Source organism: Neolamprologus multifasciatus, chromosome 7, assembly GCF_963576455.1.
Source record: "Neolamprologus multifasciatus chromosome 7, fNeoMul1.2, whole genome shotgun sequence".
NCBI lineage: Eukaryota > Metazoa > Chordata > Actinopteri > Cichliformes > Cichlidae > Neolamprologus > Neolamprologus multifasciatus.
Genome location: NC_140445.1, coordinates 19,147,709 through 19,175,610, shown reverse-complemented (window position 1 = coordinate 19,175,610; position 27,902 = coordinate 19,147,709). Strand labels below are relative to the sequence as shown.

The 27,902-nt window shown below is 40.4% G+C and overlaps 1 protein-coding gene across 1 annotated transcript; it reads left to right on the top strand.

The window, feature by feature from the left end:
• The first annotated feature begins 79 nt into the window (after positions 1-79).
• Positions 80-27,902, top strand: csgalnact1a (chondroitin sulfate N-acetylgalactosaminyltransferase 1a). The gene is made up of 7 exons (XM_085168342.1): positions 80-890; positions 5,581-5,797; positions 7,743-7,844; positions 20,881-21,059; positions 21,314-21,408; positions 21,630-21,711; positions 24,047-27,902. The coding sequence occupies exons 1-7, from the start codon at positions 80-82 to the stop codon at positions 24,340-24,342; spliced, it is 1,782 nt and encodes a 593-aa protein (XP_085024468.1). The 3' UTR covers positions 24,343-27,902.

Sequence of the window (27,902 nt, the reverse complement as noted above, 5' to 3'; positions counted from 1 at the left end):
CAAGTCAGACATCATTAAGGCCAGAGTGTGTGAGGTTACATGATACCTCTGTGGGTTTAACCAGGAGGAGTGAGTTTTGATGTTGCGTGCAGTGATGTTACGGCGCGGACTACTGTTGTGGGTGTCCCGTGTCGGGGGGCTTCTGGTGCTCCTCTGCTGCTCACTTTCACTCCTTTATGTGATGAGATGCAGCCCACCATACTCTAATGACCCTCCACTGAGTCATATATTACCCCACGCTGGATCTAATCATCCCAGCCTGGGAGGCACGAGGCCGGAGACCGGAGCGGGAGCCGCTGGGGTCGGAGGAGCTGGGCCTGCCCACAGCGGCGGTCCTCCGAGTGCCCACTCTTACCAGGTGCTCCTCCAAGAGCGTGAGGAGCAGCACCGCCTCCACATCTCCTCCTTGAAGAAACAGATAGCTCAGTTGAAAGAGGCATTGCAGGAGCGCAGTCAGCAGTTGAAAGGAGTACAGGAAAGCCTGAAAAAAGCCAATGGAGGCCCAGCAGAGGGGCAGGAAGGAGGCGCTCCCTCACAAGGAGGTGGTGTTGGAGAAGCTCAGGTAGCCAAGAGCCAGCCGGCGGACCTACAGGAGTTCCTGAAGGCCCAGTTGTCAAAAGCTGAGGTGACCTCTGGCATCAGGTTGCCCAGCGAGTACGCTGTAGTGCCATTTGAGAGCTTCACCCTGCAAAGAGTATACCAGCTGGAGATGGGGCTGACACGTCATCCGGAGGAGAAGCCTGTGAGAAAGGACAAACGAGAGGAGCTTGCGGAGGTCCTGGAGACGGCTCTGCATAGCCTGAATACGCCTTCATCTGAGCAGGACCGCAGGAGTGCAGCGGAAAAGGCTCAAGCTAGCAAAGTCTACACACCATCTGACTTCATAGAAGGTTAGAGCATGTTAAATCTCAACCCAATCTCCTGAAATATGTGTTTATCTGCAAATATTTTATCAAAGGTAAATGTGTATGGTATCAACAGAAGCATCAAAGTCTCAGCTTAAAGCTTAAAAGTTGCACCTTTTGAAATGTGTTGGTTGCAGCGGTATGGCACAACTTTTACTTGAAGGGTGAATGTTTCTAATTTGCGTTGCACTTCAAGTTTCACTACAGCTCAGAGTGTTGGCAGACAAGGCGGCGTCTTCCATGCAAGCTACGGAGCAGCCAAAGCAATCATAAGGAGGTTTTTGTTGTAGCACCTTCTTTGCACCCAGCAACCAACCAATACCAGTGGCAAATACCCACAGCGCATCGCTGTAAAGGATAGCGCCACACTGGATTTGTAATGCAAGATAATATGAGGGCCAGCAACAAAATAATCATCCTATTTTTTATTGTTATGTAATTGTATTTGAATGTGCTAAATTGCCCTGCTACTGTTGGCTACTGGGATATTGTATAACTAATGTATAATGGAAATCATTGAAATTCAAGTTCCTTAAGAGCTCCTTGGTTGTGTTCTACCGCTGATTTCACTCTTTGCCTTTGAATTTAACAAATTACACGTTAAATAATTAATAATAATAGAATTAAATGCATGTTTCTTTGTGACACTGTGTTAAATCTAAACTCCCCTAACCACATTTGTTTTACTGTCAACAGCTTTTCTCCTCAGAACACAATTACTCTAATATCTTCTGCTATCTTGCTTTACCTTTCTCTCCTTTTCTTTTGTCAACATGAATCCCTGGAAGGTCAGAAATATGTGTATTTGTGTAAAACCACAGCCATTATATCCTCCTAGTTTGTTCTTCTGCAACTATGATCATAACCTCAGGAAATGAGCACAGCTGCTGCTCAATCACAGCGCAGGATCTCTTCAAACACGGTGTTTTAGTGTGTGTGCCTGCTCTTTGAAGGTCACTATCTTCACTGTGTGAGTGGGTGGAGGTTTTAAAGAGAGTGATGGGGCACCTAGCTCTGTAGAAATGAGCTAAAGGTCACCATGTGGAGCTCCATGCATCCGTATTAGCTTGTGTGTGGTCCTGCGCAATCTAGGTCTGTGTTTATGTGGTTGTGGCTTTAAAGGATGTGCATGCATTTGTGCATCTGTTTGTGTTCACGCAAGCGGTCTCCACATTTCTTTAAGTCAGCAGCAGGGAAATGCTTTTTTTTTTTTTTTTTTTAATGAAATGGAGACGCTTGCTCACATCTCTTGTGCTTTTTTCCCTTTAATGAGCTTGGACATCGATTTTAAGTGATTCTTGAACAAACAACATTTTATCCAACCAGTCAGACAAGTGAAAGCCAGTCAAGATAGCCAGACTAACACAAGCATCTTTGGGGAGTTTGAGGGCTGCATTAGCAATCTAGTGAGCTGAAACTGTACACAAACACTAGAGGTAAGCAAAATGAACTTGCCAGCAACTATGTTGTGGCCTCAGAAAGAGAAAAAGAAGTGCAGTTAGACTAAAAAGACAGAGACAGGAAGTGGCGGCACTCAGTCTAAATAGTTTAACGTATTTACTAAATGAAAGATTATGGTGTCCCTTTGGGAAATGAGGCCTTGGCTCACAGGAAGCAGGCCAATTTAACAGGAAGGCCTTAATTCAAGCTGCTATTAGGCAAAATCTATGGCTGCAGATATCCCTCTGTTCTCTTCTTCTTTTTACATCAGTAGTCTTTTGACTCTCTTCCATCTGTCTGTCTGTCTTCTGTCTTTGAACACCAAATGCCTCCTTGCAGGAATGAGTTTTTTCGCATCCAATTTCCAATTTTTTGTTCCACTAGCCTCATGGGGTATGTTTGTAAGCAGTAATCTGTTAGTAATGTCAGAGTAATTGGAAAACAACCTCTCTATGGGGAAACAAGCTGACATACAGCGTCCATCAAGATAACTGACAGAGACCGTGGAGAATGTGTGTGGTTTACGTGGCCTCATTTGCCCTCTTATTTTTTTCCACACAAATTATATTAGTCCAGTAAAAAAAGTATTAATGACAGAGATGAAAATAGGATTCCATGAAAAAAATTTAAATATTTTACATTTAAAAACTAGAGATGGAAAAATATTTTACTTAGCACACAGAATTCTTATGGGGAGTCAAAAGAAAGATGCACTGTAGAGAAACCAGGAAAACAAAATTATTACAACAAAAGAAAACAAAGTGAACTCAAGCACAAAAATTAAAATCTGCCTTTGATTCTGGATTGTATTATATTGTATTATATATATATATTGTATTGTATTATATTGTCAGCAGTTACATTCGAAGTGTGATATCACTCTTTTACCTGAGGGATGAACACAGAGTTAGGCTTTCCTGTTAGCTAAACCTAGCTTAAACACTGCAAGCAGATGACAATGGCAAATCAGCAGAGAAACAAAAACAGCTTTTAAATAATTGAAAAACTGAAATGAAAATTATTTAAATGAGTCCCGCAAATTCTTAATGTGCAGGGTGGGCCATTTATATGGATATACAATGGGAATGGTTGGTGATATTAAAGTCCAAGCACACCATTGTTTTTCTTGTGACATTACCAATAAGTTTGATGTGTCACATGGCCCTCTTCCTATTGAAAAAAACAAAAGTTGTATCCAAGATGGCCGACTTCTAAATGGCCACCATGGTCACCACCCATCTTGAGGAGTTTGCCCCCTCACATATATACTAATGTGCCACAAACAGGACTTTAATTTCACCAACCATTCCCATGTTATTACGGTGTATCCATATAATGGCCCACCCTGTAGATCAATCCCTCCAGGATTTTAATGATCTAATCCCAGAATCTCTGCTACTGCTAGCTACTTGAATGGTTCTCTATTCTTTTAGTGGTGTTTACCCAGATCTAGACTCAGTGGACAATTTATATGTTACAACTTGCTAATACTGGACCTCTTTTGCCTTCAGAGTTGCTTTTATTCTTCCTGGATTCGATTTAGCAAGGTGCTGGAACCATTCCTCTGAAAATCTGGTCCATATTGACATGATAGCATCACACAGTTGCTGCAGATATGTTGGCCGCACATACACAGTGGTATTCTTGTATGTTGTATTGTATTGAGATCTGGTGAGTATGGACTATGAACGTATTGTCATGTTCAAAAAAACAGTTGGCTTTGATGCTCAAATAAATGACATGTTATCCTGCTGGAAGCAACCATCAGAAGATTGATACACCATGATCATAAAGGAATGTACATGGTCCAGTAAGATCATAATGTTGTGGCAAATCCACTTAGCCAAAAAAATGGATCGAACATCAATTGTAGAAACAATAGTCTTTATATAAGGCTTCAAAAAGGGGAATGTACAACAAATAAACTTCTCGACATCAGAGCAACATATAATGGTATCCCGAAACTTTCTTTGCTAGCTAAACCCAGAGTAACTTTCGTCTACCCTATGCTCCCTTTTGGCAGAAAATTAAATCTATAGTTAACAGCTCTCACTAAACATGTGGCTAACACTTAAATCACTTACAAAATAACCAAAATGCTGTTATCAAACAATAAACTGCAATAAAGTGACAACACATAAAGGAATGTACATGGTCCAGTAAGCTGGGGTGTTTACATGATATTCAACTGGTACTAAGATGCCCAAGGTGTGTCAAGAAACTAGGCCCCCAACCCAAATCTGCATGGACCCTTTTCTAGCTGTTTTTGGGCTTCCAGTCGACACTGGTCTAACCGACCCTACACACTTCAAAATAATAGCCTTTACATCACTTTTGGCTAGACGTTGCATCTTACTCCTTTGGAAATCTTCAAAGCCACCTTCAGTTTCTTTTTGGTTTAGAGAAGTGATGTCATTTCTTAAATTGCAAAAGATAGGCCTTGTGGCAAAGGGCAAATACAGAGAATTTTATCGTATCTGGGGCCCCTTCGTAAACTATTGCAAGTCATTAAACGCTCTACCAGCTGATTAATATCATATCCCCCCCCGCCCCCCCCCCCCCTTTTTTTTGTGTGTGTTTTGGGGTTTGTTGTTTGTGTTTTTTTTGGGTTTCTTCTTAGGTTTTGTTTTGTTTTGTTTGTTTGTTTTTTCAATTTTATTTAAGTGTGTGTGTGTGTGTGTGTGTGTGTGTGTATATTAACGTATCTGTTCATGTAAGAAAAACTAAAAAATATGTGAGGGGAACAGATTGTATTGTCATTGTAAACTAATGTACACTTGTCTCTCAATAAAAATATGAAAAAAAAAAAAGAAACTAGGCCCCAGGACCATTACCCACCATCTGTCTGAACCTTTGATAGAAGACAAAAACTTTCCAAATTCTTACCCTGCCATCTGAAAGTCTCAGCAGAAATCGAGGCACCACACTGGGTAGTCTTTTTCCAATCTTATTTGTCCAGTTTTGGTGAGCCTGTGCCAACTGCAGTCTCAGTTTACTTTTCTTACCTGAAAAAAGTGGTATGGATCATCTTTAACATGTTTACACATTTAAATTAATTGAGTTTAATTTGATTAGCTGATTAGATATTTGTAATAAGAAGCAGTTCAACAGGTGGATGAGTGAGTATATAGTGGAAAGAAATTACACCCCTACTGTTTTATAAGAAGAAACAATGATGTTGACTGTATTTAACTTATCTGCTCCTGATTTCATGCTCCAAATCTCCCCCCGCCAGGTATCACGCGTACAGAAAAGGACAAAGGTACGTTGTACGAGCTGACCTTCAGAGGGGAGTCAAGTAATGAATTCAGACGCCTGGTCCTCTTCCGGCCCTTCGGACCACTCCTGAAGGTGAAAAACGAGAGAGTGGACACAACCAATGTGCTCATCAACATCATCGTCCCGCTGTCCCGACGCACGGACAAGTTCAAGCAGTTCATGCACAACTTCAGGTGAGTTAGATGTTTTGACCTGCAAAGTCGGCAGACAGATGCGCCCCTATAAATTATTCATGGCGGCTCTTTCTATCGCATGTTACTAATTCAGAAAAATGCGATACTCAGTGTTATTCAAACCAAGTTTCAAACTTTAATTAAGGATCAACCAGTCAGAGACAGGGGCTGAGGAGATTAGAGGGAAGAAAATTAACATCAGAGAGATTTTATTTTTACTTTTTTTGGGAGGGGGGCATGTAATTAACATTTTTGAAACCGCATGCGTTGTCTTATCAGTTAATTTATTTTGCTGCTGGTAGGCATAATCTGAATGTAAACAAATCTGAGAGACTTAAAATGACTCAGACCAGAACATGAATAAAGATGTTCTCGGTGATCACAGCCATTTTTGTCACCTCATTACCATAGGGAATCTATTTTCATGCACACTTTTAACGCGTATGACTAACACCTTAAACACACCGCACTGTAGCTTCAACCACAAGTAGAGCCGAGCGGGTGCGCGCATGACACAAAATCACAACAGATTTTTTTCTTTAAGAAAAAGGGTCGGGGTTAATGGAATTTTCTAAGGTGAAAATAAAATGAGTCATTTCCGTAATTTTTGTAATAATTCACACTCACAGCTCTCAAATCTAATCACCTGAGAGCAAAACATGCTTGGTTCAGCCCTGCAGCCCGTCAAAGCTGAGGAAATGTCTTCCTTAATGTCTGTGATTTATTGTGCTGCTGCTGCTGCTGCTTATCACAGCTCTTTTTACATGGTAAATCCTACTTTAGTGGCAGTGTTGCAGCCCATTAAAATGCCCCCCTGGCAGACCAGCGGTACTTGATATACAGCACGGCAAGGAGTGTACTTACTTGAAAGACTTGGGGAGTCGCTGAGCAAACACTTCACCCTCATCTATTATAAAAGTGCACTGAGTAAGAGAAGAGTAAGTGTGTGTGTGTTCGAGATAACATTGGGTAAATCCATACTTATTATGAGTTCTTTGTCCACAGTTGGACTTGAAAATATGCTTAATATATTAAAAGGAAAGACTATGGAGATAAAAAGTCCTGCTTGTGAGATTTGTTTGTATGCAGGCAGATTTTTAAATTGATTTCTTGCTTTTTACACACTCAAATAATTAAGAGATGGGTTTTTGTCTGCTCCGTGGCCCCAGCACAGAATTAGACTGTCTCATCAGATCCCAACAAAAAATCAATTTATTCCAATTTACTTCTAGACCAACATTTATAGAGGGCTTTTTATGCGACATCAATAATTGCAGCAAAAATGTTGGCTCAATATTCCCCGCACATTTTTTTCCAAGCATTTTTGCCTCATGTTGTGTGCTATGAATGCTATGAATCGCCTGCCCTAACGTCCCTTTGGGGAAGATGTTGACAAACTGCGTGTGCACATCTGCGCATTTGCATGCGTACCTCGTGGGAGAGGTGAATTATCTGCAGCATGTGCTTGTGATATATTTGACACATCTCCATCAAAGAGCCTTCAGGCATCTCCACCTGGTGTCTGTTTTACTCACAATAAGAGCTTCCTCTGTGTGTTAACACGGGGTCAAAATGGGGGGAAAGCCTTGAATACAGATCCAAACGATGAATTTTATTTCCTTTTTTAGAATAAATCATCAGGAAATAGTGAATGTTTAGGTTCCAAGATCCAGTATTCAGTCTGCTGGCCAAAGCCCAAAGAAATTCAGCTTTATAAAGCAGAAATCAGAAAATACTTGGCTCTTATGATGAACTACTTAAGCAGCGATTCACTTCATTATGACAGTTGTTGTGTTTTGGCACTGCATGGATAGATCCTCCAACCAAAGCTGTATTTTTAAAACCCCTCGTGTCCTCTTCCTTCCTGCACACCCCCAAATCCCATTCTCCTCACACACTTTCATCCTTAATATCGCTTCCTTTGCATGTTTGTGTTTATGTACAGGGAAGTCTGCGTGCGTCAGGACGGCCGGGTTCATCTGACGGTGGTGTATTTTGGGAAAGAGCAGATGAGCGAAGTCCAGAGCACTCTGGAGAACACATCCAGGTGGGTTGGAAGTGGAGCCAAGAAGAGGTCTTTGAATTATAATTCCCAACACAAGAGTATGAAATGCAATTTACATAATGAAGTGAACGCAGCCCCAGCCGTGTAGCCGCTTTTGGAACGCGCTGTAGAAATGTTTCCACTGTTTCAACTCTTACCCTATAAACATTTCCTTGGTGCACAAAGCGCACACACCTCCTGGCTCGCCATTCTGCCACAGCCAGTCATCTGTCTGATAAATAATAGAGCAGTGTGCCACCCATGCCGGGTAGCTGAGAGCTACCAGCCAGCACAGATAAATTACAACAAGCCTGTGATCCTGCTGCCCTCTCGCACGGACACCCACATCTCTCGGAGAGGGATCGCTGTCGCCCAATCGGGAGTCAGATCCGCTGCGCCGCAGATTCCCTGAGGGGGTTGCTATGGTGACACTTGTCAATTCCCCAGCCTCGAAGGTTTTTGTGTGGCCTTGAATCAGTAGGACTATCACCGGGATCACACAGCGTGTCTTTGTCTCACCGTGCTGAGAGGAAACCGTGGAGATTTAAAAAAAAGATAGCATTGCACGGTCTTAGAGCAAAGTGTCAGATCAAGTGTAAAGAAGGCAAATTTAGAACCTGTGAATGTGGAAAGGCAGACACAAAAAACATACAGTTAACCCGAGGCCTCGTTGATTTTAGTGTGGGAGCCTTCTTAAATAGGTGACAGTGAAAGTTTGTACAAAACAGAAATTGAAAAGAGTTGGAGCTGAAGGTGCAGTCTGGGAACGGCATTAAATAAACTGGAATTTCCGGTAGTTTTTCTGCTTTGAACTTCCGTCTCTTTGTACTCTTCTCATTCTACTGTATTCCTGAGCTGTGTGGAAACATATCTGGGTGTGAATCACTGGCTGTAATCAAGCCTGCACTCCTCTTCCCTTTTATCTAACATTCAGGCTGTGGTTGAAATGACTGGGAATTATCATGGCTTGTTGTTCTCGTATCTGGGATCTGACACAGACAGACTAAGCACAGATACAATCAAATGTAACCTGCTCTTTAGCTTGCAAGGAGAGGTGCACGTCCGTATGTGTTGCTGCAGGTAATGATTTATTTTTAAGAGTTAAGCATTATTCTTTTTTTATAAGTGGACTGGAGTCTATAAATGCCAAGTATAGTGACAGAATTACATCCCAGCTCTAATCTGACACTTTAACTGTTGTCACCCATTTATAGCGTACATGAATGGACTGGTGTTGGAAATTAGCTTTAACTATATAATACCCTGCTCACTGCTTTTAAAACTGTCAGGGTTTTTTTTTTGTTGTTGTTGTTGTTGTACAGCTATAAAGATTAGATGAATTTACATAAACTAGTACATGGCCACGCAGCAGTATTGTTTGCTGTGTTTGTGCAGTTGTTAAGCTAATCACTATGAGAAAAGTCAAAAATAGCAGTGGTACTTCCTGTTTATATAAATAAATAGATAAATAGAGTCACTGTGTGCAAAATGGATTTACGTCTGTGTAATTAAGGGACCACATCAACGAGTCGTTGTCTGGTTGTCTAAAAAACAAGTGTACTTGTTGTACAGTCATCATCCAAACACTGCCCACCCCCATTAAGTGTGTAATAAATTATTGGTATAATAACTTTCATCATGATTGCATAGTATGATATCTATGGGTAAACCATAGATATCATACATCTAAAACATGCATCTTAAAAATGCAGGAAATGAAATGTTGGAAGGAAAGATGAGCTGGGCTAAATCACATGGCTTGAATTCTGTATAGCTATATTTTAGACTTTTCATATAGTCTATAAATACAGTGAATATAGTAAAATGATGTTTTACATAGGCAGACAACTATTCTCACTCACATACACACCTGTAGCCAATTTAGAAGCACACATTTACCCAACATGCAAATGCAAAGGTGAAGTGCAGAGAGAACCCAGGCACTGGGAGAGCGTGTAAACAGCACACAGTAAGGCCAGCCAAACACAACACCTTCTTGTTATGAGACCATGGTGCTAACCATCACGCCACTTTGTCATGAAATCAAAATGACACAATGCTTTTATAAAGTGTTATAGATGCATAATTGCTATAAATGCCCCATTTTAGCCCTTTGGTAAATGGTTGCATATATCAGATATAGAAATGAACCTTCGGGGGTTTAACATTTACCTTTTTGCCTATTTTGGTTGCTCAGAAATTGGCAGTGTAGAAGGATTTACCAGGTAACCAAACAGACAGGTTGATACCATGAGGTAAACATTAATGTTAGCATGCTAATGATGCTAGCATGCTTTTATGTTAACCAACATACTTTAACATTTTAGGGTTAACATCGCCTCACTAAACACAAAGCACAGCTAAGCCCTGATACATGCAGTTATACAATGATTTAATTAAAGAGCAAGGTGTCGCAAATCTTCTAAGCTTTTTTAAGCTAAATAACATCTCCCAAATGTGAGCTAATGCTTATTTTATTTATCCATTTTTTGTTTTTATAAATTTTTTTCCTTTATACATACATAGCTCCGACTTACAATAGTACTTTCTAAGTACATTATATTATATACCCTGCAACATTTTCTTATTTTCTTCAGTTTATCCAGATTCCACCCTAAAAACCAAGTCAAGGAGAGGACTGACCAGAGGGCTGTTTCTGTAAAACGAAACTGGTTCACACAGAGCACATGCCTTAATTGGCCAGCAAGTCAATATCTGTTTGCAGCATGTTGGCATCATTAGCGACTGATAAGATTCTGCACTTCCAGCAAATTCAATTTAACACTATAACTTGGTTTAGTTTGTCACATGTCACCTCTAGCTATTTGTCTTGGAGTTTTTTTGTTTTTTCTATTAAGTCACATTGCAGTCACACTCCCCACTTTTAAATAGCGCAGTGTCCCTACTCAGATTTGTTTGGGAAGCATTTACATGACTACCCACAGCCAATATAAACTACTTGAGGCCAATTTCCCAAGAGCCTAACAAGATCTAAATTGTCCTGGCTCTCAGGCAGCTTTTCAGCCCATATCAACCTCTCTACATGGTTTAAATTATTACCTTTTTTTTTTACTGCAGGTGATCATTATTTAAGAGTATACGTATTAAAATTCAGTATAAAAGTATTTGCTATTTAAAAGCAAGATTCCAGAAAGCAGGGCCTTACTCTCCAGCGATTCTGTCTTTTTTTAAACATACAGAAAATCAGTTGCAGCTTTCAAATGTGGTTCTTAACACATGCACACTTCAAAGCCTAAACTCAGACTCAAACCAACAGGGCCTTGTATGTTTTCGAGCCTTACATGCTAGAAAATAATGATTCAACACAACATGAGTGGAGCAGAAACCAATGGAGACGGAGACGGAGAGGGGGGCGGATTGTGTGTAAAGGATGGAAAAGAATGAGCGATCTGTTCTGTGGAGATACCAGTCGATACATATGAATAATTACTGTGTTTCAGATGCAGAGGGGAGCCAAAGGCTGAGGGAAAAACAGAGGGAGAGGAAGTAAGAGGAGAGGTGTAAAGATAAGATATAAGAGCTGAAAGAACTTGAACAAACCACAGATTTTTCCGGGGATGGAAAAAGGGTGTCACCAAGGATTATACATGAAAATCTCACAAAGATAAAAGGCCCAGAAATTTGGAGAGACAAAGCATCAAAGGATGAGATCACTTTGTCGTTCCTTTCTTTTTATCTTGTAGCAACTTGCCTTTTGCAATTTGTGCCATTACTTCATTGCACAGAAGGGTTAACGATCTCAGAAAAACCCACTGGGAGCTTTGAGTGAGCATGAAAATAAAGTTGAGCAGAAGTTGGAAGAAGATTATAAGTGTATGAAATAATATCCAAATCTCTCATGAGTTTGAAAGCTGTCCAATATTCATTATGAAGAGATCTGATGCCTTTAATACAGATCTATTTTGAAAAAGCGTTATTAACTTTGGTAGGTGTCTTGCCTAAGGGCGTCAGTCAGAGAGTGATCATGAGTCTACATTTTTTATAGTTTGTACTTAATCCTTTATTACATGCATGGACTGCTGATTCCCCTGCTCGCCATAAAGAACAAGCATCCAGAGAGGATATGCATGCCACCCCCTGCTCTGTAAACAGAAGACAGCCAAACATAAAGTATGAGTCGTTTAAAATTTATTGCACGTAAAAAATAATAAACAAAAAAAATAACGCAGCTACTGGCATTGTTGAATACAGAAAACACTTGAGAGATGTTGAGTAAGTGGAAGTTGACTTTTTTATTTATATTTTTATGTATGTATTAGGTGGAAACTACAGTTGTACCAGTGAGTCTGTGAGGCTGGCCTAAATGCTAAATGCTCACATATTAATATTTAGCAGGTGCAATTCCACATCTTTATTTTGCTAATATTAGTAAATCAGCACTAAAGACAATTTATAGCTAAGGCTGAGAGGAATGTTCTTATTTTCAACATTTCAGTTTTGATCAAACAAATATCTGTTATTACAGAAACTGGATTAGAGGGTGGCGAGGTTTTGCAGATTCATATGATGCTAACTTTTGGGACGTACAACAATCATGACAGTGTAGAGTGACTCGCCTGCAGCCAATTAGCAAACGTTGGAAAAAACGCACATTACTAAGAATATGTATTTCCTACAAATATGCACATATTCTTTTTTGCCTTTTATTAACTGGTTGACCAAGACTTCCTAGCAACTGCTTTGGTCGCTAGCAGATTGTGTCCCGTAGTTTGCATGAAAGGCGCCAACTTGTCCGGAAACACTTGGCTACTATCCAAGCTGGAGTGAAACTGTGAAAAGTGCGACTCAAACTGGAAACCCACAGGGTATGGAACGCCAGGACTGCCATAATGAATTAATTAAATACACCATTAAATAATTAATTAAATGTGGCAATAATTAATTAAAATGGGAAATAATTAATTAAATAAATAGTTATGACACATGTAATTAATTAATTATTGACACATTTAATTAATTATTTATGTATTTCACATTTTAATTAATTATTGACACATTTAATTAATTATTGACACATTTAATTCATTATTTATTGACACATTTAATTAATTATTTATGTATTTCACATTTTAATTAATTATTGACACATTTAATTAATTATTTAATGATATATTTATTTATTTCATTTTGGCAGTCCTGGCGCCTGGCTCTCATCATGAAATAATTTTATCTGTCAACCTCACCCATCAAACTCAGGGGGCGGGGTTAACGCTGCCCATGCTGCTTCTCTAACATTTGATTGGTTGCCGTGCAAAGTAAGTCAAAACAGGTCGATCCTAGATAATCGATTGCTTGTGTAGACTTGGGGCAGCCAGGTATCCCAGAATACATTTCAAATCACAGGCAGCAATGTTGGTGGTGTAGTTTTAAAATACCCCGTTTTTCTGTCACCAACTACACTTTTAACTGTGTTTTAGCTGCGAATGTCGCGCTGTAATCTTCACATGTCGGGTCAGGTTGTCAACATAGAACATGTTTGCAAAGGTGCTCAGATGTTTTCAGAGATTTCAGTAGCTCTGCTAACAGTCAGCATGCAGAGTGCACCGAGGGGGTTACGTTAACCGGTTTGTTTACATATTCCACTCTCCGTGTTCCACGTGTTGCATTCGCAGATTCTCATTTTCACCGAACGATCGTCTCTTTCCGCCTGGTCTTGTGTCTCTGTGCTTCTGTAACATAAAGAACGAGCTGACATTTTTCTCACGAAACCAGCGATCAGCTCAACAGGCCCTCAGTTTACCTGCATGCATCCTCCTCCTCACCTGTCAGCTGTTTAACACCTGCTGCTAATTCAAGAAACACGCCCGCGTTACTTGGTGATAGTCACAGTTTAACTGGGCAGCCGGTGCTCGATATTACGCAACGTCAGCACATTTTTCTGCACAAGATAAGTAAATATAGTTTTTCCCGAGCGCAGAGCTGCTGGAGCTTGTTTCCCAACAGAGCACTTTATAGGCGAACCCGCTTCATCAGCGGCTGATGTCCAATCACCGGCACACAGCTTTGAAACCTCACCTGAGTTTTAGCTCTCAGTGTTAAACGCTGGACTTAATTCACTCAGGTTCTGTCTGTCGGGTCACGTTTACTTCGCTGTTTTATTTACAACTGAGCAAATCGGTTTGGCTGAGGTTAAAGTTACGTTTCATAACTGCACAGTTTTACAGACGTTTAATGGTTCACTGGCACATGTGTTAGACTGAACCATTCGCTTTTCTTTATCTGGTGTGTTTTGGATTTAACAGTAAATTTTGAGATTAAACTGACTTTTAAAATGTTTTTATACAAAGAGGAAGGAGAAGGCGCATTTCCACCGAGAGGAGCAGAGTTTCCAACTACATGTTCATAATGCAGACTGCAACCTGGACAGAAATATTATATCATCTGTTTTTTAATAGGTTTTCTAAGCACAGGTTCACCTGTTCAACCAATCGCTTTCATTCCGCTTTGACAAACTGACGGTTCATCTCTGTTACAGTGTTGCGTTAGACTGCTATATTTTTGTGTTCTTTATGCTGTAGATTTTCACGTCTCTGGAATAGTTGGCAGTATTAAGGATGCTTTTCTGTAAAATCATATTGATATGACCCGTGAATTATTCGTAGATGACCGTTAGATTAGTCAGCTGGGAAACGCTGTGTTACCTCAGAGAGCTGAAGATATCGTGGATATGCTGATCTTGCTCCGTGGTGTACAGGTCCGTTTACCCTCATGATTAATATTCACAATAAAAATATTAGCTGAACATCATGAAGTCTGTATGTGTGTCATAGTTTCGAACAACCTTTGTACAGTTAAAGCCAGCAGTTACTACATGACAGAAACACCAACGTTATCTCTTTTATGCGTTTATACACAGGTCACGCTGATGACTGAACAAAAACCCAAAGATCAGCTGTTAATCAAATTTATTTGCTCTCTCTCCTCCTTAAACATGTTTTTAATGTTAGTTATAATTCAGAATTGGCGACTGAAACACGTAGGACACATAAGAACATCAGGAAATAAATCCCCGATAAATATAACCTCAGTAAAATAAGTCCGTGTCAGCGGGGTTATTACAGCTGTGTACCGGGGCCTGCGCTTTGTCGGTGGTAATAACAGCTCGATTGCTTGCGAGGCGAGCGGGTCTAAACACGCTTTGCCGCGAGACTGGGCAGACATCTCCGAAATCATCGAAGCACTTTTGCAAAGAGGCTGTATCTTGAGAAACCGACCAGACACATGAAGATTAAACCACTACATTCTCGGCTAAAAAATATTAAAACTGTATTTGGTGACACACAAACAGGGTTTTTCAAAGTTCAGTTCTGTTAGTTTCCACATGCTGGTTGTTGTGTGTGCTAAAAACAATGGCCACCAGGCCAAAGCAATGGTTTTGAGTCGATCAGCGTTAACCCCGCCCCCTGAGTTTGATGGGTGAGGTTGACAGATAAAATTATTTCATGATGAGAGCCAGGCGCCAGGACTGCCAAAATGAAATAAATAAATATATCATTAAATAATTAATTAAATGTGTCAATAATTAATTAAAATGTGAAATACATAAATAATTAATTAAATGTGTCAATAAATAATTAATTAAATGTGTCAATAATTAATTAAAATGTGAAATACATAAATAATTAATTAAATGTGTCAATAATTAATTAATTACATGTGTCATAACTATTTATTTAATTAATTATTTCCCATTTTAATTAATTATTGCCACATTTAATTAATTATTTAATGGTGTATTTAATTAATTCATTATGGCAGTCCTGGCGTTCCATAACAGGAGACCCTATTCCTTCATAGTAAAACTTGTGCCTCTTAAAACATGTTAGCACAGCTTTTGCTTTTAAGGATGTTTTCCATGTCCGGTTTGTGTCAAGTTTTGCCACTGCACGGCTAGTAGTTAGAATTTGTTTGCAGACAGGTCAACATCTTCTATGTAAACTACTATCGACTGAGGCTTTTAATGCGGGGGACAGATGTAATATAGCAGCATCCAACAATATGTCAAACAACTCTCTCATGGTATCACGCTAACAGCGTCACAGCTAACAGATTGACTAGCACTAGCTATTTATTTTGATTAGGCTGTTTATTTGTCAGCCTGATGTGATATTAAATAGGGTGCCAACTTTGGTTAGTCCTGGATTCTAATCCGGTCTGCGTATATTCTTTATGGATTCCTTCTGATTACTCTGGCTTCCTCCCATAGTCCAAAGAAATGGGGTTACACTTTGGCAAATCATTCAGACATACCGCATGACTAAATTGCAAGCTTGCTTCTGTGATATCTTCAAGAAGTGTTGAAAATGAAGAGAAATGTGTATATGGCCTCATATTAGATGCACCATATTTGCAGTCAGTCCTCCCCTCCCTGTCCTGACTGAGCAGAACTAACAGGATCAGACCTGCTGCTTAGACACAACAGGGAAGCTCTTTACAGACTCACTCAATCTGACACAATTTCAACAATTTCACTCCTACTAAGTACCATTAGGTACCATCACGCCTACAATAAACAAATTGACTATTTTAGATCATAAAAGTGTGTGTGTTGGGAGGAGGAGGCTGATGCCTGTGGGTAGGAAGGGAGAAAAAGAGCAGATATAAAAAGTAATTTAGAAAACAAGAATTTATTTCTGGATTAAGTTGACACACAAATGTGGGGTCTATGCTCATATTTCTGGACTTGCAGTCATGAGACACAAATACACATAAATGTGTGGAAGCATTATTCAGAGAGGAAAATCACTTGAAGCAAAGCTTAGATTCTGTATTAAGAGCGACGTAGCAGGCGGCGGCATCACCCACTGCTTTGCAAGCCTAGAAAACCGCTTTATAGTCAGCTTCATCTTTTCCTATTCGAGCCAGGAAGCATTTTAGCAGTGGTATGTTAAGTAATGGCACTCATTCAATATAGAAACTCTTGATGTCTAATATTAAATAAAATATGCATGACAAGATTTTTATAAAACACGCACACACACTTACTTAGCCAGTAAAAGTGTATCCCTGGATGAACTGTTATTAAAATGAACCAAAGAACAAGCCATATAATCACAACTGATTAAAACAAGATAATGAACAGCAAAATGCCTTGAAAATAAACCGCTTACTCCAGTATCAAATTACAAGACAATAACGTTGATTATATTACAAATAAATGAACTCAATTCCCTGTTGAAGGGCCCTCACAGGCTGCCTCATCCAAGCTTTTTGTCAGTCACTCCAGAAAAGGAAATGCAATCAAGTCAGTTATCCCCCCACCCACAAACATACCTCTACCATGTGCTTGATTGTGGAAATATTTTTAAAAGCACCACCCACTCGCGGACCAGAAGGAACACTTATGCCGCATGCTTATAGGATTGAGCAAGAGACAAACTCCTGGAAACAACTGGAGACGGTAGCATTTTGTTCCTGAATAATATTAGTAATCAGGATATTCTGACTAAGCTAAATGTCTCTGTAAATATTAAACACACTAAGCAGCTAGATTAGCATAAAGACTGGAAACAAGGGCGTGTTAGCCTGGCTCTGTCCAAAAGTAAAAGTTATTTTAGGCGTATTTTAAGCTGCTCCTTAATCTCCCAAGGGATGGATCCGCATGTTTGATTTGGCACAGATTTTCCAGATGCAGCACTCCCGTTTTCATCTGGGCTTGGGACCAGCAGTAGAAGTGAACTAGCTTGTGGCCCACTAATGCTGGGTTTGTGTCTCCTTCCAGTCTCTAACAAGGGACCTTTCACATGTACAACCAAAGTGTCAACCACTACACCAATGGACCAATCTGACATCTAAAATCAGTTTTAAAGAAATAGTCGGGCATCTGACATCTTCTTGGTAGCAGGTATATAGTTAGTGGTACCACTAACTTTACAAGTCCTCACAGTAGTTTAGCTTAGCTTGGCATAAATACTGGAAACTGGGGAAAACGTCTAGCTCCACGTCTCTGTCCAAACGTCCTTAAAAATGGTATCTATAATGTTCACGCCTTCTGTATTGTTTGTTCATTCTGAAATGATGATCCCAGTTTTTGTTTCATTCTTTTAAAATCTTCAATGCAAAAATGACTTTAGTTATTCTGAGTGGATTTCCTAGCAAACAGGGATAAACTACAGCTTTAAAACTAAAGACACAGAAACAAAGAGCAGAAGGACGTCCGGCAACTTCACATAAATTCTCGACGTTACTGTGCGTTCTGGTTTGTTTGCGAGAAATCATGATGTATTTGCTGACTGAGCCGATGGGAAGCTCGTCTCCCATTAAAGTAAAGCCTGAGTCAACATGTGAATAAAGCTCCTGTTGCGTTAACATTGTTTAAGACAAACAGAGCTATTGTTCTCCGTCTCTGCCATCTGTGGACGGTTTAGTGCCAGCGGGTGGGTCCGCGGGGACTCTTGTGTGTAGACAGTGAAACAGACTGACTCGGCTTGAGTTTATAGACTCGAGATGTAGATGTGGAGGCCAGGCTCCGTGCACTGACAGCACAGAGCGGGCAGGTTAGTGCAGACAGCCAGGTATTTCTACCTGTATATGAACATTTTCGCAGATTTTCAAAAGTTATGACAGTTCTGGGATGTAAAAGCTTTTTTTTTTTGTCTGTTTCTTTTAATGACAGGCAGAAGTGGTTTTTCAGACTATATAAAATAGTCTCATTACTGGTGTCATGTTTTTGTTTCTTTTGAATTTAGAGCCATTGGGGACCAGAGGGTTTCATAATGTCTTATTTATGGAGGAGGCTGAACGGAAGGGAACGAGACAAAAGCTTTACACAGCATTATACATGAATCAATTTCACACACTGAACATTGTTGCAAACGTGACACACTCGCACAGCTGGGATTTGGAAATGTGGGGAGTATGATTCAAACCACCTCAGGCCAAATGTTTCTTCTGGTCATCCAGATTTTCCTTGACAGAGCTGAGTGCGTCTGCCCCGGCGCGCTTTCTTTCTTTCCCGCGTGTTTCCCAGCATCGCATGGATGAAGGAGGGTGATGGATGCAGTTTGTTCTGCTTCACACTGAGATATGCGAACTGTTTTTTTTTTTCTTTCTTATTCATCCTTTATTCAAAGCCCATGCAGTTGTGTGTGTTTTTGTCTGAGTCTGTGAATGCGCATGCATGAGGAACGGATTAGTCACAAACAGTGTAAATTGTTATGCTTAAGGAAAAGCCACAGCTGTGTACATCTGGATCCAGCTGTTTCTCTTTACTCGTGCTTCAGCCTTGAACAACTCAGTGGCCAGTGACAGAACCAGCTGAGTTTCCCATGAAGCGGAGTAAAAAGAGTGGGAATTTGAGCTGATGTGCACTTTTGTGCGTCATCGTGTTTAATCTTTGGGTGGAACGTTCAAAAAGCAGAAATCAGAGGATTAGAAATTCTAAAGTTGGTTAAGCTGAATGGTGGCGCAGGACCCTTCAGCGAGATGAGCTTTCAAGATTTGTGAAAAATGTGGGAGCTGTGCTATATTTCAGTGTTAAAGTGGCTGCATATCAAACAGTCAAATCACCATTACCAAAGTTCATTACCACCAAGTAAGATTTAAACACAATTCAGCTAAGTAGAAATCATAAATTAGAAACACAGTTGCAGCGCAGTAATGTTTTGTGAGGGGAAATTAAAGTGTACTAGAAAAATTACTCAATCAACAGCAGAGCCCTACAGCTGAGATTACAGCTAGAATTTATTCAGCAGCATAAATACGGCAATTAATGCTTAATATGTGGTATGTAGATAAAACAGAGTCATATATGGAGCACAGAATCTGCAAACATAGGAAAGATCTGCCGTATGTTATATAATAATATATAGAAAATGTCTGACAACACTGCAGTGGTAGTAGTGCAGCCTCACCTCACAGCAAGTAGCTCCTGTCTCTGAATCCACTGGCCGGCTGTGGCCTTTCTGTTCTCCTGCACCTTTCACGGGTTTGCATTGGGTACTCCGGCTTCCCCTCATTGTTCAAAGACATGCATGTTGGGATAACTGGTGATTTTAAATTGGCTGCAGGTGTGAAAGATTTTATGTCTCTATATGTTAGCCTGCATCAGACTGGTGACCGGACCTGAACCAGAGAAGCAATTAAGAGAACGGATACAAAAGACGGCCTTCAAATTATGCCGCAAGAACAGTTTCATTTCGATATAAGGGGAGAGCATTTGGAAGAATTGAACATGACTTATTGAGATGTGGGATTTAATTAAGCTGTTTAGTGATTAGACTCCGATGACCCATCGTGGGAGAACGGCTTGTCGGAGGTGATAGGAATAATAACAGGACCCACCCGAATCTAGACACTACTGGTGAAGATGAAGATGGAGGCTTGGATGGAGCTCTGTTACCGGGGGTGAGGCAGTGATGGGGAGGAAGCTGGTTGCATGAATGATGCGATGATGTCAGCACTGAGTTTGATGGCGTGGGAAAGTGACTTGAAGAATAGACTCCGCAGCCCAACATCCAGGCAAGCAGGCAGATGAGTGATTACAGATGCTCATAAACTACATTTGTTCAGATGAAATCATTAAAAACTTTATTTATTTGAGTGCAATCAATAAGAGAAGTAAGTTCTGCTTCTGTAGTGGGTAAATGTGGCATGAGGATAACTGGGGACAAAATGTGAAGCGAGCAAAGTTGAGTGAATATGATTTTTGTAGACTCTTCTTCTTTGTGCCGGTGCCTCCGTCTACAGCAGGTCTCACTACCATCTTGTAAACCTTCCTTTTCACTCTTGCTGCTTTCCTTCTGTTGCAATTCACTCCTGACATTCATGCCTGCCCACTCCACCCTGCCTGCACTTTCTTCTTAACCTCTCTTATTGAGTCTGCTGCTTTAGATTGATATGATTTTTGTAGGCAAAATAAACAACAGTGCTTGCAGATAACACCATGCTGTTTGTTATTTCACTGGAATTCAACTTTTTTTCCTATTAATTCGTTAAATTGTGAGGCTTTTTTCTAGCTTCTAAAGTGCTTCTAAAGTTGGGTAAACTACCCAAACTACTTCTCTTCGCCTTTCTAAAGGGAAGCAAATTTTAAGAACTACACGCTGATGCAGCTGGACGAGGAGTTCTCTCGGGGGCGGGGTCTGGACATCGGCGCCCGAGCTTGGAAGGGAGGCAACGTGTTACTTTTCTTCTGCGACGTGGACATCTACTTCACCGCCGACTTCCTCAACACCTGCCGACTCAACGCACAGCCTGGTGAGATGACTGCTGTAAACTCCCATGAGGCATGCGGCGTGCAAAACACTTTAATGACAAGACAAAATGCCAACTCTGGGTATTTGTAACAACCCTGGTGACAGATTTTTAGAATTGGATTTTCAGTTATCTCAGCCTGAGTTGAGTGGGCCTGTTAAGTTTTCTTCTTATTTTCTATTGTGTAATAGTAATGCACACATTCCCATCAGATTACAGCTGATTCATCTAACAGTTCTTTTTTTTCTGCATCTCAGGTAAAAAGGTCTTCTACCCGGTGTTATTCAGCCAGTACAACCCCACTGTGATCTATGGAAGTCCTGATCGTATCCCAGCAGTAGAACAACAGCTGGTAACACACACACACAGACACACATGCACACACCTTCTTCTCGTCCCTTTTTCAAACCCTGCCACGCACTTGTGGAAAATACCACACTCAGCGTGGCGCTGCATTGCAGAACAGTTTAAAAACACTTCACCTCTCCAGTTGCTATAAGTGGACAAATCCTATGTGTTGGACCGGTATTTCTTTCCACAAACTGTTTAACACTCGCTTATTTCCTCCTGTAGGTGATCAAGAAAGACACGGGCTTCTGGAGGGATTTCGGTTTCGGCATGACCTGCCAGTACAGGTCCGACTTCCTCAACATCGGTAAATATCACGGTTATTTACAATCCTGACACAGGCATCGTGCCCATCGGCGCATCTTTGCAGCGAAGGAATTGGTAAACAGTTGCTCCTGGGGGCTGATTATCAGTGTGCAGGTGTTACGTAACGCAGGGCGAAATGGTCCTCCTGGACAGCTCTGAAAATGTGCACTTTGCCACTCTTAACGGCGCCACCGCTTAATGGATGTAAAAAAAAAAAAAAAAAAAAAAAAGCCCTCACGGCCCAAATGGTTCAGTATTGCATTACTTTTCTTAACAGGGAGGAGATTTTATTATATCACTCTGCGTGAAACAGCTCTGAGCTGCAGCAGCATATATTAGCATATCTCATCGCCCCGTGTCCTCTCCATCTGTATATCTGGCAAGGAATATTGGCTCTGTAGACAGATTTACATCAATTTAGTTTGCCTCCAAAGTGAAATCAATTAGAAGCTACTGTGGAACTCGGAGTGTTTTATTGTTTAGGGCCCACACACATGCACACACATTCATGCAAATGTCCTCACTTAACTATGCCAAATTGTAAAACACAGCTCCAAGGCCAGGAGTGTTGTAAAAGGATAGTTTGGCATTATGGGGAAATAGTAATGTTAACTCACTTTATGTTCCAAGTTGTATTCCACTTCATGTATTTATTTATGAGTGCATATCGATCCCAGAGCTGAAAACTAAATGGGATCTAAAGACAAAAACACAGAAGACATTAGAAACAGAATGAACAGCTAGCCTGGCTCTGCTGAGAGATGATTAACTAACACAATATAAAGATAAATATACAGTAAAAAAAAAAAAGTTTAATTGAGGTATGGCAAGTTGGCAGATTATTTTACATAAACAGAGGCCAGCTGTTTAATCATTCAGCGGTGGAGCCAGACAGTTTTTAGAGCAGGGGCAAGGATGAGACCTTTACTCACATTATGATGGTGCAGAAATCGATGTTTGTCGCATCATTATTGTCATTATAAGGATGTAAATACACTCGTTAGCCATGTTATTAGGCACTCCTTGTTAATATCAGGTTGGACACCCTTTTTTCCGTCTGAACTGCCTTTCTTCTTCCTGGCACAGATTCAAGAAGGTGCTGGAAACATTCCTCAGAGGTTTTGGTCCGTGTTGACATGATAGCATCACACATTTGGTGCAGACTTTTCAGCTGCACATCCATGATGGCAATCTCCCATTCCGTCACGTCCTGAAAGTAGTCGACTGGATGGAGATCAAGTGACTGTGGAGGCACCGAACTGAATGTCACGTTAATGAAACCAGTCCAACCACACGCATCAAGGCAAAGCGTGTAACAGACACGCTGGTCCGCCGTGTGCATTTCCCCCTTTGGATCTCTAAAACGTAAATGCACATGCATGCAGAAGTTGCAGTAATCTGCAGTAACAGCAGAGGGAGAACTACCGGTAAAAGGAATCTCTTAGGAAAAGTAGGAATGCGTGTAACGTCTTTGTAGACTGATAAAGTTTTATTTCCAATTTCATTCGTTTAAAACAAAACAGTTTTAATCCAAAGAGCATGAGATGGGGGGAAAGAGGATTTCCATCTGGGTAAACAACAACAACAAACTGAGAAAAACAATTACATCCTAATTATTTCCACTCAGCTGTAAAGTGGGTGAGAGAAACAAATAATGTGGTAAGTGGGTCTGCTTCTGTGTTTGTATCACAGATTTCTAAAGGAATCTTTAAAATGAGACGGGGAACAACGAAACACGTGCGAGAGCTAAACACGATTAGCGTCCGCAGTTTACTTTCTCACCGAACTCTTGATGTGAAATGAAATTATGTGTCTCCCCAAACGTATTCCTTTATAAAAGCATCATTTAGTGGTTCACGTTTGCACTCTTTGTTTCATCATAAGGATGTCCTTTTGTTTTTTTAGGCCACGAGTGCATATTCAGAAAGAAGCACAATGCATCCATTTGTGCAAATGTTGTGTCTTATCTGTGTTTGCCCCTGCAGCTTGAATTTAAAACAAAAAAATGCAAAATAACAAAATAAGGCAGACAGGGAGAGACGGCATAAACAAAATAAAACTGCAGGGAGGTACAAAGTGCAACTGAAAGCAGGCACGAGGAGTTCTGGCGTCTAATGTGACAGGTTTAAGCTCGCCTGGTCACAAAGTCCAAATGTCTTTTCTGTCCCCACAAGAAACAACAAAACAAGGCCGTGGTTATGATCACACACCACAAACTCTAATCAGATTTCATAATCAGCATCCAAAAACTCTGGAACTAAAAAAATGTTTAGAAATTTTTTTTTAAAAAAATGCAGAAAGTTTCCTATCGCACGCTCTCCTTCTGTTCTGCCTAGGAGGTTTTGACATCGACATCAAAGGCTGGGGCGGCGAAGATGTTCACCTCTACAGGAAGTACCTCCACAGCAACCTTCTGGTGGTTCGAGCACCGTCGCGAGGCTTGTTCCACCTGTGGCACGAGAAGCACTGCGCCGACGAGCTCCCGCCCGACCAGTACCGCATGTGCATGCAGTCCAAGGCCATGAACGAGGCCTCGCACGGCCAGCTGGGGATGCTCTTCTTCAGGCACGAGATTGAAGCTCACCTCCGCAAGCAGAAACTGCAGCAAAACTCGAACGCTAAGAAGACTTGAATGCTGGAGCTGAATTACGGTGGCTCTCTGTGCAATCGGAGCTGGTGAACCCAGCTGATCTGAACTTTATGCTTTAAGCAGTTTGCTGTGAAATGCTCTTGTTTGCTGTCTTGCTGAGAACTATTGAGATGGTTTACTTGGGAAATCTCTCCCTGTCTTGTTGGGTTATGCTGATCTGTAAAAAAAAAAAAAAAAACGTTGTTTTTTTTGTTCATCTTTTGGTTGGGTCCGTCTAGTTCTCTTTTACCTGCATTTCCAGTCTTTGCACTAGGCTAATGCAGGCTTAAGTCTGTCTTGCCATCTAACTCACACCTAGAAAACAAACACGTGGTTACCAAAATCTAAAGCTTCTCCTTTTAATGACAAGATGTGAGGACTTTATTGTTTTTAAGGACTCAACATAACAGAAACTGTTTTGGCTGTGCATCTTCACTGTTGAAGTGGAGAGTCGGACACTTCCTGCAGCATCCATCTGTACTGTAAGGTGCTTTTCAGCGCTCTCCAGAAGAAAACGTGGAGCCTAAAATTTTGAGCTTTAAGTTGACTGTGAACTGCGTGCCTTCTGTGAATAACTCCTGAACACTGTCTGCTCTGGATGGTCAGTAAAACTTAGTGAACCTTCCTGCAGGTTTTATATAAATTGGGGAACACTGCCACCCAGTGGGCGGGGGTTGAATAACGTGCTTGTGAACAATTAAGGACTATTATAAAGCCTTAAATGGCCTTGTAGGTTGTTTTTAATATATACATATAAATTATTGTTTATTGATCTTCTTTGTTTTATTAATATTTTTCATTTTTGTAAATGCTACAAGCTTCAGGCAGTGTTTGGTGTAGGCGTTATGTAGGCATATACAGATGGGTTAGAAATGACAGGAAAACCCAACACAAAGTTATGAATCTTAGTAAGTTAATTGACTGCCAGTTGTCAGGTGTCTGTCTGTCTCACACATTGGTCCAAAATATGTGTTTGAGCAGGCTGAGATTTGGAGACTTTGAACCCTCGTGTCCTGTGGACAGGGGGATTGTAATCACATCTGGATAGGCATGTTTCATTAAGCGATTGAAGGTGGTGCACTGGCTTGCAGCAAGATTTCCCTCTAAGTAGGGATGAGTGGACCATTAGCCGTGGGGTTGAAATGCCCGTCACAACATAAAATAACTAAATCCCCTCGCTGTGGGGTTCGCTGTACCGGTTTTTGATGCCAGACATGAGAATGGGATCAAGGATGACTCATCCGGCCACGGCACTTATTTCCACGTTTCTGACAAATAGTGCTTTAGTGGGTTTGTCCACAAAAAGTTCAGCTGTGCATTCATTTTGATACAAACCACAGCAGCATCCCTGTCTGTGTAGCTGACGATGGATTGTTATGCTGATGTCGTCAGATCGCTGACACTCTGTCACCTGAGGAAGAGTCGCTCCGTTTACACACATCAAATATGCGTATATCCATCAGTTGTTGTTTTTAAACCTACCCACTGATTTGTTTCCCTACTCGGCTAAATGCAGATGTCACTTTAGTCACTGTTCCCTGTGAAACACCAGCCAGTCGAGCAGTCTTGGCGACCAAAGCTTCCTTTCTTCTTCATGCAAAAGCGAAATCAACTTGACCTGCCCACCATCTTTTAATTTGTAACCCATCTATACATATTTATGCCCACAGTGTGACTAAAGATCACTTCCTTTTTAAATATTTAAATTAAGATAGACGTGAACATGTAGGCTACTTTGTTTTCATTTACTTAATTTGCGGTCACATAAATTAATGTGATAAAATGTAAATGTAAATTATTGACGATGACTCAGAAAGTCAGAACGGGACTTTTAATCTTAAGGTTTTTATTCCACATGACTCAAATGTGACAAAGATATGAAAACTTGCCAGTGCAATACTAAAGAAGAAATGTGACATTACACGTGTTTGAGTGTAGTCATAGAGATACACAGAGATACCTGACTTGTCTTTTGTGTTTCATTTTACACAAAATCACATTCTTCTGTGTGGAAGTCATTCAGATGATCCTTTTATATTTGATTCTTTTATGTTCAAGATATTTCTTTCACTCCATGTAAATGAGCTAAATAAACATTTGTTTATACTTTATGACTTTGCTTATGTCATATTCTGTAGTTATCAAATCCAGTGTAACTATAAGATGGTTTGCATTACAGAAAATATTCTTTTTTCTACTTTCAACAGTATTTTTTTTGACACGTGTAATAACACAGACATGTTCATCTTTGTTTAGTTCTTTCTTATGTGCTAAGTCTTGATCCAAAATGTCCAGTACAAATACATTTTTAAAAATTAAAAACAAAAATGTTAAACAGAATATGTTATTACAGGATAATACCAAATAATGCTATTTATGTTTTTTTTTTTTTTTTTTTTTTGTTTAGTTTGCTTATTTTAACAATAAATGTTATCTAAGTTTTTACGTTTTTTCTGTTACTTGATCATTTTTCCAGCGTCTGTTTTTCTTTCATTACACTGCTTTTTTTCTAAATGTTTTATGTCAATAAAGACCATCAAGGCAGAGCCAGTCCTATGTTCTTTAAATGTTAAATAAGGTCTTCTTCGCCATATTGATTAAAGCAGTGTTTCCCAATCAATGTGCAAGATTATCTGGTTTCATCATGCTAGGCCAACAAACCATTCTGGGTTTTTTTTTGTTTTGTTTTTTTTAAAGGGGGCATTTGCATCACAGAAGAGCCAATGATGGTTCTGATATCTGATATATATGTATATGTATATATTTATATATGTATGTGTGTGTGTGTGTATATATATGTATATACACACACATACTAGGATATTGAACCGTTTGATACAGTGCTTTCGGTTCGATATGCATATGTATCGAACAATACAAAAAAATTTATTTATTTTATCAACTTTTCTTCTGACGATGCTGTCTGTGTTGAGAGCTCAGTGGATCTGCGTTCGACTACTCCGCCCAGGCTGCACTGTCGAGCGCAGATCCACTGAGTGCAGCGCAAGCTAGCAAGACAGAAGCAAAGCTCGTTGCAACATGGCAAATTGAACCTCCCCCACCCTCATTCAGATCTGGCCTTTGGAACTGTTTTGGTCTTCATGTGAAGTATGACCCTGAAGGTAAGCGTGTCATGGACAAAAGTAAAACAGTATGTTGGATGTTCCACGCAATGCTCAATTACATGGGTGGGAACTAGTGCGTTAGCACAGTTTGCTCCTGTCCAGCCCCACGCACTGAGCAATCCTCGGTAGCTCGTTAACAGAGATTTGCCGTGTTGTGGCGTTAATGTCATTTCAGATTAACGCTGACAGCACTAGTGGGAACACAATGAATATGACTGCACATTTACTCTGACATCATCCTAGTGCAAAGACAAGTGGAAGCAGACAAAAACAACAAGCACGCATGCTACAAACTTTACCCGAGTCATTTAGACAGCCGTTAGCACATGATTCTCCTTATGGGGACCTGATATGTTTAATATGCTGCTGAGAGTATACCCCAGAAGAAGCGTATAGTATAGCTTTTATTTTGGAAAGAGCCATTTCTCTGTAATAAAC